Genomic DNA, 13,274 nt, shown 5'->3' with positions numbered 1-13,274 from the left:
TTAGCTCGTATCATGGGAGATTCTGGTTCTCATGTGAAAGATAATTTTGGTTTGGAGTTCAAGCTTTTGACTTGAGTCTGGAATCTCTTGCCTTCCCACACCCCCAGTCAAATTGGAAATGGGGATGGGGATAATTTCCTCTGGGAAACCCCTCTGAAGGATCATTCATTTGCCCTTAAGAGAACCATTGTGGAAATGCCTTCCCACTTTCTCAACTCAGAGCATACTAACCTCTGCCCTGATTTCCCTCCAGAGAGGAAGAGAGGCCAGAACAAGGGTGGAGGATTCTTATTTATTTACTTACTTACTTACTTATTTATTTATTTATTTTAATTTACATACAAATTAGTTAGCATGTACTGCAACAATGATTTCAGGAGTAGATTCTTTACTGTCCCTTACCCATTTAGCCCATCGCCCCTCCCACCACCCCTCCAGTAACCCTCACTTTGTTTTCCATATTTATGAGTCTCTTCTGTTTTGTCCCCCTCCTTGTTTTTATATTATTTTTGTTTCTCTTCCCTTATGTTCATCTGTTTTGTCTCTTAAAGTCCTCATCTGAGTGAAGTCATATGATTTTTGTCTTTCTCTGACTAATTTCACTTAGCATAATACCTTCCGGTTCCATCCACGTAGTTTCAAATGGCAAGATTTCATTCTTTTTGATTGCCGAGTAATACTCCATTGTATATATATACACCACATCTTCTTTATCCATTTATCCATCAGTGGACATTTGGGCTCTTTCCATACTTTGGCTATCGTTGATAGTGCTGCTATAAACATGGGGGTGCATGTGTCCCTTCGAAACAGCACACCTGTATTCCTTGGATAAATGCCTAGTAGTGCAATTGCTGGGTTGTAGGGTAGTTCTATTTTTAGATTTTTGAGGAAACTCCATCCTGTTTTCCAGAGTGGCTGCACCAGCTTGCATTCCCAAAGGGTGGAGGATTCTTTACTGAAATGGGTGGGGCATATTGTAGAAGCTCCTAACCCACCATGTGGCTTCTGCTGGACATCTTTCCTTGCATCTTTTGCAACCCAGTTGGAAGTATACAAAATTCTATACTCCAGAGGGCATTGTAGAGTAATGAATTGAGAATGGCCCATGATAAACTTGGAGGAAAAATAAGAGAATATATTTTCAAACCAAAAAAGTTTCAAGTTGCTAAAATGCAAGTCTTAGAAAATGGATCTAGAAGAGGTTTAATGTGGCAGAAAGAGCCTTTAAAGCAGACCAGAGTGGGTTCAAATCCATGAGTGTCCCATGTTCATCCCTGAACATCCTCATCTGAAGAAGAAACACAAGTGGGCCCAAGTCACCTATGTGCTGTACCTACAGAAGAGAGCACTGTTTGGGGGAGATGGTCAGGATTCTGAACCCTGATTTCAGAATGATACTATAGAGGATCTAACCAGGTAGGCTTGCCTGGGTAAATCAATGTACATTGGATCCTATTGTCAATGGAAGTTAAGCCTTCTGTTTAAAACACTCCAATGGCTTCTGTTTGCAATTGGAATGAAATCCCATCTTTGATCTCTCGTCCTTGTCTGCTTTTCCTACTTCTCTGTGCCTCAGTCGTACCTGTTTGTTTTATTTTTGAATAGTTTTTCCCAGCTCAGGGCTGCAGGCTGTGTGCTAACTGGGAGTGCTCCTGCCCCAGGTGTCTCTAAGTCTGGCCCCTTCTTGTCATTTTGGTTTCAGCTTGAAGATCATTTTTGTTTTACATTCAATATTGTACTTAATTCCACCTCATGTTTTATTATTTACATTTTTGTTTATGGTCTCTCTCTACTGGAAGGTAAGGTGTGTGAGTACACTATACGTGCCTGTCTTATTTGGCAACACCAGGATAGTGCCCCATTCACCATATACACAGTTTGTTGAATGAAAGAATGAAAGGGCACCTGAATACAGGTTGATTGGAGGAGGTTAGCCCATAAGATAGTTTAAGTTCACCATGAGATACGGCCCAAACTTTTACCAGTTACCCATTAGACATTAACCACTAGAAGATATTAGCCACTCAATAGTAACCTGCCCTTGTCCTTCATAGCAAGGGATACGGTTGAAATAATTAATCCTTTGTTTAATGCCTCCTGCTAGATAGTAATTGATCCAGGAGATGAAGCCATATCTGTCTTGTTCAACACTCTGTCCTTGGTGCCCAGGAAAGTACTTGGCTAAGAACACAGGGCACCCCCAACTCAAAGCATTCCCCAAATCCAACAGTACAGATCATGAAATTCAGTCTCCTGGAGAAGTTCACATCCCTTCTAGGAGATCTGCCGCCTGGGTCCTCATGAGTGTTCTCTTTCCCAAGGCCAAGTTGCTTCCTGCCTCAACATGTCTCATATCCTTCCTTCAGATTCCCCACATTTGGGGAAGCAGAGTCTGCCTCCTCCCACTTCCTCTCTCCATCCCCACCCCTGCTTCTCCTGGGGAACCTTTGACCAGAGGATGAAAAGATATAATCAAAAAGCTGTGTCCAAGAGCAGGAAGTTGAAACAGGATGAATGTCACAGACCCCCACCTCAGACATGACAGACCAGAGCTACACTGAGAGGGCCACTCCATGCCGGGGGGTAGGGGGAGATTGTACCCTGATCCTGCTAACTGTGCTGTGGCAGTATGGGATCACATTGGTCACCATCGGGAAAGGGACTTGCCAACCAAGACAGCTCTGCTACCCTGGCTACTCACCCACATCCCCACCCCCAAGGCAAGACCTGCAGAGAATTCTTCATGAACACACAGGAGACATTGGTCACATCCTGCTGGAATAACAGCTCCATTCCAGGGGCCTGAGCACACTCCTCCAGGCTTCTTGGGCAGGGAGAGCCTGAGCAAACTTGTTTCCTGGGGTCAGATGTCAGCCCCAACCACCCCCACTCCCTAGGGCACAGGGTGACCTCCTCATTTTTGCTGGAATCCTCAGAGGTGCTTGTCTCACGAATATCTCATTTTGGCCTCCTCCCAAACCAGGCCAGAGAACTAGCAGTTTAGGCAACTGCTCATGTGATTTACAGCAACAATTTCCCAAAGGTTGGTGCACATCAGAAGGATTAGGGAGCTTTGTGAAGAGAGGGGCTACAGCCCATCCTAGACATGTTATATCAAAATCCCTGGGGTAAGAGCTGGGGGATCTGCTTTTGTTGTGAGTTTTAAAGCTCCCCCAGGTGATTCTACTGACCAATCAGATCAAGTCTAGGAGTCTGCAAAAGTAAGCTCACCCTTACTTATCATAGGATGTGAGAGTCTATCTTTCACATAACTTCTTTGGGGCTCCAGAACTCCCATTAAGTAACATGGGCTCCTTGCCGGATCCCGAGACAGGGAGACCTTATCGGTTAATGCCTCAGAGATGGCTGCCAGACAAGACTCTGCAGGAATCTACTTATTCAACAGCATTTATTAAGCATGTTTGAGGTGCCAGGTTCTTTTCCCTTGGGACAGTGATGACTAAAACACACAAAATTCCCTGCCCTCACGGAGGCTACCTTTATAGGAGAGAAAGAGACAAAAATAAGGTTAAACAACAACAACTGTGTGTGTGTATCTGTGTGTGTGTGTGTGTGTGTGTGTGTGTGTGTGTGTGTATGATGTTAGATGGACACAAAGGCTAAGGAGGGGTGTGAAACCTAGGAAGGTGTAGGGACTGTGAAGGTGTGGGTTGCATGTGGGTCTGTGTACATAGCGTGGTCTTGAAATGGTGTGGTCTCATTGAGAAGGTGATATTTAAGTGAAGAGTTTTGAGTCAAGGAGCAGCATGATCTATTTTAATACTTTTAGTCTGGCTGTTGGGAATAGACTGAAAAAGGGAAGAGAAAAACAAGGAGACCTGAGCAATCCAGGTGAGAGGCTATGGGGATGAATTAGTTTTCTGTTGCTGCAGGTTGGTGGCTTAAAACCACACACGTTGATGTTCTTACCCTTCTGGAAGCCAGAGGTTCGAATAGGTTTCACTGAGCCAAACCCAAGTTGTTGGTAAGGTCACATTCCCTCCAGAAGCTCCAGGGGAGAATCTGTCCTTGCCTTCTCCAGCTTCTTGAGCTGCATTGGTTGTCTTCCTTGGCTCATGACCCCTTCTTTCCATCCTCAAGACCAACAATGGAAAATCTTCAAATCTTCTGCTCTCTCTTTGCATCATCTCTCTTCTGTGTTAAATTTCCCTCTGCCTCCCTCTTGTAAGGACACTTGTTATTGCCATTAGACAGCTCACCTAGGTTATGTACGATAATTTCAAGATCCTTAGCTTAATCACATTTGCATATATGTTGCTTTATAAGATAAAATTCACAGCTTCCAGAGATTAGGACCTGGTTATCTTTGGGGGCCATTATTTAACCTACCAAAGGAGGCTTGGACCAGGATATACTTGATGGAAATGGTGAAAAATAAGCAGATTCTTGGATTTGTTTTGAAGATGGAATTGATTTGGTTACCTTTTAAAAAAAAAAGGTTTTTTAACATTTATTTATTTTTGAGAGACAGAGAGAGACAGAGCATGAGCAAGGAGGGGGCAGAGAGAAAGGGAGACACAGAATAGGAGGCTCCAGGCTCTGAGCTGTCAGCACAGAGCCCAATGCAGGGCTTGAACTCATGGACCACGAGATCATGACCTGAGCCAAAGTCGGACGCTCAACTGACTGAGCCACCCAGGTGCCCCTGATTTGATTACCTTTTAGATGGAATGTGGGATGTGAGAGAAAGACAGCCATCAAGGAAAATGCCAAGGCTTTGGCTTGAGCAATTGTGAGAAGAGAGTTTCTATTTCCTGAAATGAAAAAAATATAGGAAATGCATTTTGGGGGGGTATGAAGATTGATTGACTTATTGATGTCAGAGGGTTCAGGGGCCTGTGGACATTTTAGATTTGAGATGCCCCATCTAAATAGGCATATTGAAAGGGCTGCTGGATATATGAGTTTGAAGGTCAGGAGAGAAGTCTGTGCTGGAGGTATTAATTTGGGAGCCTTCAGTCTTTAAAGCTGTGAAACTGAGTGAAATCATTAAGAGTGTAAGTATAGATAGGAAAAAAGAGAGAGAGAAAGGTCCAAGGACTGAGGCCTGGGGGGACTCCAATGGGTCAAGGTACGTGATATGAGAAAGAACCAGCACAGGGAGACCCAAAATTGCAGCTGCTGAGGTAGGAGGCAACTGGCAGAGGGTGGTCTCCTTGTCTCCTGGTCTCCTGGAGAGAGAGAGGCCAGGTGAAGACAGGAGGCAGGGATTGGGGGTGGCATGGGAAGGACAGCTAAGTCCCTGCACAAGATGGATACCTATGGGACTGAGGGTACACTTCACCAACTCTAGCGTGTGACAGCTCTCTCACCCCCAAATGCACACCCACACAAACACGCTCTAGACCCAGTGCCCTAAGGTCTGGCCAAAGTTGCAGAAAAGCTCTGCAGTCTCTGACCCAAACCTCTGCAGATATGCAGCTTGGATGTGGTTAAGCTGTGTCTTGTCCTGTAGACCCTGTCTCCCTTGCCCCGTCTGGGATCCCCAGGGGGCAGGCCTGCCACCTGTTTCTGGAAAAAGAATATATCTCAAGCAGCAAGGTCTCCATCTGCTTGCCACCCACTGAGCCACCTGGCACTGTTACTGATTGAGTGCTCAGATCATTAGTTCCTGAGTGGGAAGCAGCAGCTGCACTAATGTCACCCATAGGGTGATCCCCTGTGAGGCCTGACTCCACTCTGAACGAAAGGTTTCATGCTTTTAATGAGAATGCTCACTTAAAACAGCCCCATTATTTCATGCATCATATATGGAACACCTACCAAGTTCTCAGAATCAAATTGAAGGTATTACACCATGTACACCAGGTATCTTGAAGCAACTACATAGCCAGGCAGTTGAGGAAGGTCCATGTACACCAACTTGGATGGATTCCCCTCTTCCCCTCCCCCACCTCCCTTCCCCTCCCCCACCTCCCTTCCCCTCCCCCACCTCCCTTCCCCTCTCTCTTTCCCCTCCTGTCCTCTCCTCTTCTCCCTTCTTTTTTCTCTCTCTACACTACCACTTCCCCGGAGTTTTTTGTTTTTTTAATTTTTTTTTAACGTTTATTTATTTTTGAGACAGAGAGAGAAAGAGCATGAATGGGGGAGGGGCAGAGAGAGAGGGAGACACAGAATCGGAAGCAGGCTCCAGGTTCTGAGCCATCAGCCCAGAGCCCGACGCGGGGCTCGAACCCACGGACCGCAAGATTGTGACCTGAGCCGAAGTCGGACACTTAACCGACTGAGCCACCCAGGCGCCCCTCCCTGGAGTTTTGGGCGGAACTTAGACCACCAGTCCTCAGGCTGGTTGCGTATTGGAATCACCTGAGAAGTTAAAAAAAAACCTGTTGATGCCTGGGTCCCATTCCCAGAGATCCTGACTTAACTGATCTTGGGTGTGAGCTGGGCTTCAACAATGTTAAAAGCTCTTCAGGTGATTCAAATTTGCAGCCACATTTGAGAGCCAGTGCCTTGGGTTACCTACCGAGTAGTTGGGTCTACCTCCAACTCCTTGCCCGGCCTCTCCCTAACGTTCTGGTTTATAGGACAAACGCGTGGTGCCAGTTTGCCCAATCTGAACACTACTGGGAGATGCAGCATGCTGTGTAAGGCTGTGTTATCTTCCAAATGGCCCGACCCAATGGGGGCTCTGATGCTCTATAGGTAGCTTCCAAGTTCTCTCCACAGCCTCCCTCTCAGGGTACCTTCCACCAGCTTTTTGTCTCAGCAACATCAGAGTTCCAGCCGTGACTATAGCTCCAGGTGTAAGCAATGGAGAAGTAGGGTAAAGGTGGATGGAAATACCCAAGGACACGTGTGCACATGCACGGGCGTGCACGTGCATACTCAACCATAATCAATAAATTAGACTTAGAAGTGGAATTCTGCTTATACAGAAATTGTCTGATAGAGAAGTGGCCACAGTGCTCCATTATGTCTGTTTTTGTGGCACTTATTAGGAGGAAGACCTGGGTCCCTTGCCACCAGAGCAGGTCTTACTCAATGAGCTGCACTGCTTAAAAGCAACCTGTCTCCCCCTCCCTTCTTTCCCCATCTGGGATCCTTAACTAGCAAGATCTAAACAGTAATATGCCTGGGCTAGACCCAAGTCTATTAAATGCCGTAACTTTCAGGCTTTTTGAAAATAAAAATTTGCATGAGTTTCCAGAAAGCAACTTGGTAATATGTCTCAAGAGGTTGAAATATGTTTGTGAGATATGTTCATCTATATCATGCATCATAAATATGTTCATATATATCAGTTTTTATGCTTTAATCTAATTATTTTACTTCTTATCCTAAGACAATTAAGAAGGGTAGAAAGATTTATATATAAAGATCTTCAACAAAGTGTTATGTATACTTATAAAAAATCAGACATAACTGTACACATTTTATAATACCAGATTGGTTTAATGTCATGTATAGCATAGTACAGATAATGAAGTATACAGACTGTTAAAACTTAATGTTTTCAAATAATTTTTAACAATGTGAAAAATGCTCACAATATAATGCTAAATGAAAAGTATAGGAAAATGATTAATTTTTTCAATTTAATCCAGTTGTAGATATATACACTTATTTGTAAAGAAGGAAACACTGGACAGAAATACACTATGTTAAGAGTAGTTATCTGGATTGTGTGATTGTGGCTGATTTTTACCCCCTGAATTTCCCAAGCTTATACTGTGTCTGTAACCAGAAAAAAACATTTTTTTTTTTAATGAAAAGGTTTCATTTCTCATTATGGCAGCAAGCATTTATCAGAGGCTGATCTCAGAAGTGACCCCATAATAATCTTCCTATCACTGCCTGTGGGCACACAGGCATTCCAAGCCCTTCCGTGCTCTTCACCACCCTTAAGCCCCCAGCAGCTTTGACATGGGTGAGCGAGGGAGCATTCCATCCTTCTGAGTAGTCTGGCTGGGAGCTGGGGTGCACTTGCTGGGCAGCGGGACCTGTGGCCTGTGAGGGTGTCTACCACGTACGGACTATGTGTCCTTCCTATTTCTCTTCAGTATAAAGAACTCAGCAGGAGCCTCAGGAATTGGAGAGGTCTTGCCCAGACATGCAGGAGTACATTTATTCATTCAGTCTGGAGGTATTTATTTAGCATCTTCTGTGTGCCAGGTGAAGTTCCCACTCGTCCCACGAACACTGTTACAGGTTGTTACTTGAAGCAGCTGACTCGTAGAGTTGAGAAGGCAAGCTGAAGACTAAAGCTTGTGGTTCCACATGAAAGATCATTCCACCTGCTAAGGAGTTCCTTAGTAGCCGCTGGAGTCATGGTCTCATCAAAGGATGCTTTCTCTGTTTTTTCAGATGGAGGTGATTGTGGGGGACTTTGGGATTGTGGTGGTGCCCCGGGACGCAGCTGACACAGATCGGATCATGAATCACTCCTCAATACTCCGCAAATACAAAGTGAGTCCTTCATCTCCTGGCTGCTGTAGCTCTGTGGCGTGTTCCTTCTCTGAGAGGCCTGGGGTCTGGAGGAATGAGGGCACCCACGGAGTGTAGTGTGAGGGACTGGCAACCTGCTTTCTCTGCTCTATCCCCAGAACAACATCATGGTGGTGAAGGATGACATCAACCATCCTATGTCTGTTGTCAGCTCAACCAAGAGCAGGTACGCTTGGCAAACAGCCAGAGGGAACTTGGTCAAATGGGCTCACAAGTTTTATACAACTTTCCTCAGTTCAAGCTGACCCTTACATTTGCTGACACCCTGCTGCCTGGTATTCAGCCTTCTTTGGGGACTTCATGTATTTGTCCCCAGTCATTTACTTAAAAAAATTTTTTTTAACATTTATTTGTTTTTGAGAGACACAGAGAGAGACAGAGTGCAAGATGGAGAAGGGCAGAGAGAGAGAGAGAGAGAGGGGGAGACACAAAATCCGAAGCAGGCTCCAGGCTCTGAGCTGTCAGCAAAGAGAGGGAACCAGGGCTCAAACTCATGAACCTTGAGATCATGACCTGAGCTGAAGTCGGATGCTTAACGGACTGAGCCACCCAGGTGCCCCTCCCTCCAGTCATTTACTTTTTTAACGTTTTTTTTATTTTTGAGACAGAGAGAGACAGAGCATGAACAGGGGAGGGGCAGAGAGAGAGGGAGACACAGAATCCGAAACAGGCTCCAGGCTCTGAGCTGTCAGCCCAGAGCCCGACGCGGGGCTCAAACTCACGGACCGTGAGATCGTGACCCGAGCTGAAGTCGGACGCCCAACCGACTGAGCCACCCAGGCGCCCCTCCAGTCATTTACTTTTAAAGGGGAGCAGGTCCTTGACTAGTTTTAGCTGGTTTGTGGGAGGAAGGGGATGGTTTTAATTTGAGACTCTTTAGTGTGAGGTAGTTATGAAGTACTGTATTAATAAGAGTATAGGCTAAGCTGCGATAACAAAAAGAGCCAAAATAGTCACAGTTTAAGAAAATGTTTATTTCCCTCTTACTGAAGTCAAAAGAAACTGACCTCTGACCTCTTCGATGTGAAGCCCCTATCTGTGGGTCCACAGCTGCTGCCATGACTGCTGGAAAGGGCAGGAACTTGGTCTTTAAAAAGGTGACTCAGAGTTGTGCAGATCACTTTCCCCTGCATCCCACTGGCTCAGCCTCAGTCACACGGCTATACCTCCCTTCAAGGGAACCAGGGAAAGAGACAGTATGTGCTCATGTGTAAATACTTAAAGAGTAGCATCAAATTGAGAGGTGAGAGCTGAAACCCAATGGCAATGGCCAATGAGGGGAGAGGAGAAGGATTTGGCTCCAAACATGGCTGCACAATAAAATTACCCCTCAAACTTACACGAGCACACAAATTCCTGTGTCCCATTCAATCCCACTGAATCGGAATTTATGGTGGATGGGCCTAGGAATTTGCTTCCTGGGTGATTCTGATCAAGTTGGGGTTAGCATTTGGAAACCACAGATACAGACCACTTTTTCAAGAAGTTCCCTGTGAACTGTTCAGGGAGCCACTCAGGGACCTGGCTTGCTTGCAAGATCAGGACAGTATATGCATTGAAAAGGCAACGAGCCAGCCTCTGAAGAGGTCTCACAGGGCAGGGCTCAGATGCCTTTTAGAATCTCGATATCTGGAGGAGTATGTGCATTTTTTCCAAATAGCTCCTTGGGGCCTGACATTCCCAAGACCATCATATGAGTAGAGAATGGAAGCAGCCAGACCAAGTCTGGAGCACAGCTGTGAAGAAACCAAAGTGTATCACCAGAACGCTTTCGTACCTGGTACTGCCTTCCTCCACAGCCTCCAGGGCTTGTGAGAAGGGGCTCAGAAGAGGTCATCTTCTTCTCTGTCAGGGCTCCAGTAGGAAGGAAAGGAGTGGTCAATCAGGAGATTCATTTTCATGAATGCAGAAAAACACAAAGGAGTGAAATAAGAATAGCTAACACACTGAAATACCTACTGTGTGTTTGGACTATTCTAAAGGCTTTGCATAACCATGCATTCAATCCTTTTATTTTTTTCAAAACCTTTTGATAACTGAAGGAGATAGGCCCAAACATTACCCTCATTTTACAGGGGAGAAAACTGAAGGACAGGCTTAATTAACGTGCTTCAGGCCCCTCAGTTAGGAAATGGCAGAGCCAGGGTGAAATGGAGTCACCGGGGTGTGGGAGGGATCCTGGGACAAGCAAGCTCTCCTCCCCATAGGGAAGCCATTTATGGAGCCCAGCAGAGGCAGACACCGGGATGTGGGGTAAACCCTTCCTCTGATGGAGAAGGGGCAGGCCAGTCCTCCTGCCTTGCAGGGAGGGTGTCCTCTGACGACCGTCTCTTCTCATCCAGGCTGGCCCTGCAGCACGGGGACGGCCATGTCGTGGATTACCTGTCCCAGCCGGTCATCGACTACATTCTCAAGAGCCAGCTGTACATCAATGCCTCGGGCTAGCAGCCACACGGCGCTGGGCTCCACTCTCCCCTCGTCCTCCGCCAACACACTGGCCCCTCCAGTCTCTGTCAGCCCCCCGTTTTCCTCTCTGTTGCTCCGTCTCCTCATCCTGACTGTTCTCTCCACTTGCTGACTCAACCCTCCACGGTGTGGGGGCCTGCAGAGAACCACGGCACACCCTATTCAGCAGTCATCTTTGGACAGACTTTCCTCTAGTCTCCGGGTCGGGGGTGGGTGAGGGAATAGGGTGGGAGGTGGGGGGAGTGCAGTCCTTAGAGATGTGCTGGTATCTGTCTCCCAGCATGCTCTAGAGAGCGGCTCCGGAGCCCGTCCTCCCAGCATGCTCTGGGGAGGCGGCTCTGGCTCTCGCCTTCCCAGCATGCCCTTTACCATGAAGGGCTATTTTTCTTTCTTTTCTTTTTTTCTTTCTGCTCTTGTTTTTTTGGTGTGGTTTTTTGTTTGTTTGTTTGTTTGTTTGTTTTGGTTTGGTTTTTGGTTTTTGGGTTTTTTGTTTTGTTTTGTTTTGTTGTTCACTCCTCATAGAATTTGGATGAAATCCGTTTGTGTGGTTCTTTATGTTTGTAGTCTCAATGCATTCCTGTGGGGTTAACCTCCCTTTTGATCGGACACTGTAACCAGCCTCAGCGCTCAGTATGTGGGTGAGGGCCACACCCGGTAAAGGAGGCCAGGCCGCCTCCACTTTCCCAACACTCCCTCCCCCACTCACCCACTCACACCCTCCACACCCATACACCCACACACAGCAACAGTCTAGGGTCGGGACTGAGGCTTCCAGGTTCTGAAACCTGGGAGGCATATCTGGGAATAGTAGGGTTTCTCAGAAGAGTTTGAGTCTGTTTCCTTTGTTTTAGAAGATCATTTTCCTGATGCTCTGGGCCTGTGATCACACGGAGCCAGTCTATCATCATATCCTGGTGGCATTTGTACAGTTTCTCATTTGGACTGTGACTGATGGCACAGTGGGTTCCCTGCCAGCCCAGCATTTCCAAGGAAGCTTCAGGTCACCACCTAAGCCCTTGGAGGTCATAGCTAGCTACATCCCTGCCTCCAAAAAGAATCACATATTCAAAGCCAAATCCTACCAATGCAGTCATTTCTGAAATAAAACATGCTAGGAATTCACTCAACCCTAGAGATCTTGCTAATTGGAATTATTTTTTGCCTGTTTGGCTGGGAGATGTTTTTGTCGTGCTAGAAGTCCAGGATGGCCAAGGAGAGAGCAACTTGTTGCCCTGATGGAATTGATGGCTCTCACCTACTCTCGCTGTGCTGACATAGCTGGTGCCTGAGGTCAGTTTCTTCTGGAGACACACTACTTCGGCCTTGTTTCTTGAGCTACTCATATCTCCTGCAGAGCCCAGAAACCATACTCATCGCCTGAGGAAACGTGTCTGGCAGGGGAATGGGTTCACAGAACAGAGGTCATGGCGGGGAGGGCATCAAGAACCACTAAATTGTTTCATTCTTTTTCTAACTTCTTACCTTGTCTGCTGCTCCTGGAAACAGTTCTGACAGACTGTTCTAGTTGTTCAGGTCTCATTCAGGCCCTGTTTCGAGAGCCAAAAGAAAATTATTCTCTTATGCTCTGTGTCTCTCATCTAGTCTCTGGCTCTGGGGTTTCTGGTTGTCTTCATGGAATGGGTCTCCAAGGAGCTGGATAATTTTATCAAAATCTAGTGCCAGTTATGGTCCGGGAGGGGTGAGCTGACATCAGGGACACCATTCTTCAGCACACATTTCACATCTGTGACATTCTTCAATGGCATCCAGGAAAAGGAACAGGATTCAACAGAAGAGCATGTTACAGCATCATCTAGGAGGGTGTTATTCCTCTTGGATTATGAAAATAATCTCCAGAGGAGGGAATGAAGATTCTAATCCTGGGTTTCGGTGTTTGGTTAAGGCTCATGAAATCATAAATGGAAAAAAACCCCCACAACTTCAGAGATTAGTTAATTCAACATTCTCCTTTAAAAGATGAGGGAGCAGAGATCCACTGGATTAAATGGCTGGCCCAAGGTTACACAGCAAGTGTAGAGCCTGGCAAAAGGATATTGTTTCCCTGACCCTTAGGTCATCCCACCCCATTCTCTCTGTCCCTCTAGTTCCCCCATGATATTGACCAGGTAGCATGTGGTTTCTACACTTTTCAGCCTTTATCTGGCATCTTTCTTTTAAATTATGTCTCACCCAGGTGCTCCTATATAGGGCATTGTATATGGCAGTCCTGAGGGAAGGGAGGAAGGCCATAGCTAGGTTTCCCTTAGAAATCAAGAGATCTCAACAACTTAGAGGAAATCCCAAAAAGTGACCCACTGAATCCAAGAAAGGATTGT

At 46.2% G+C, this 13,274-nt stretch overlaps 1 protein-coding gene across 2 annotated transcripts in view; it reads left to right on the top strand.

The window, feature by feature from the left end:
- Positions 1-12,070, top strand: part of NMNAT2 (nicotinamide nucleotide adenylyltransferase 2) — a 160,959-nt gene extending 148,889 nt beyond the window's left edge. For both annotated transcript variants that reach the window (XM_019427412.2, XM_019427419.2), the window contains 3 exons: positions 8,332-8,433; positions 8,571-8,638; positions 10,815-12,070. In XM_019427412.2, coding sequence (XP_019282957.1) covers positions 8,332-8,433; positions 8,571-8,638; positions 10,815-10,917 — 273 coding nt within the window. In that variant the 3' untranslated portion in view covers positions 10,918-12,070. The remainder of the gene's footprint in view (positions 1-8,331; positions 8,434-8,570; positions 8,639-10,814) is intronic.
- The last annotated feature ends 1,204 nt before the right edge of the window (positions 12,071-13,274 follow it).

Source organism: Panthera pardus, unplaced genomic scaffold, assembly GCF_024362965.1.
Source record: "Panthera pardus isolate Hobbes unplaced genomic scaffold, ASM2436296v1 HiC_scaffold_21, whole genome shotgun sequence".
NCBI lineage: Eukaryota > Metazoa > Chordata > Mammalia > Carnivora > Felidae > Panthera > Panthera pardus.
This window is presented reverse-complemented; position numbering and strand designations above follow the sequence as displayed.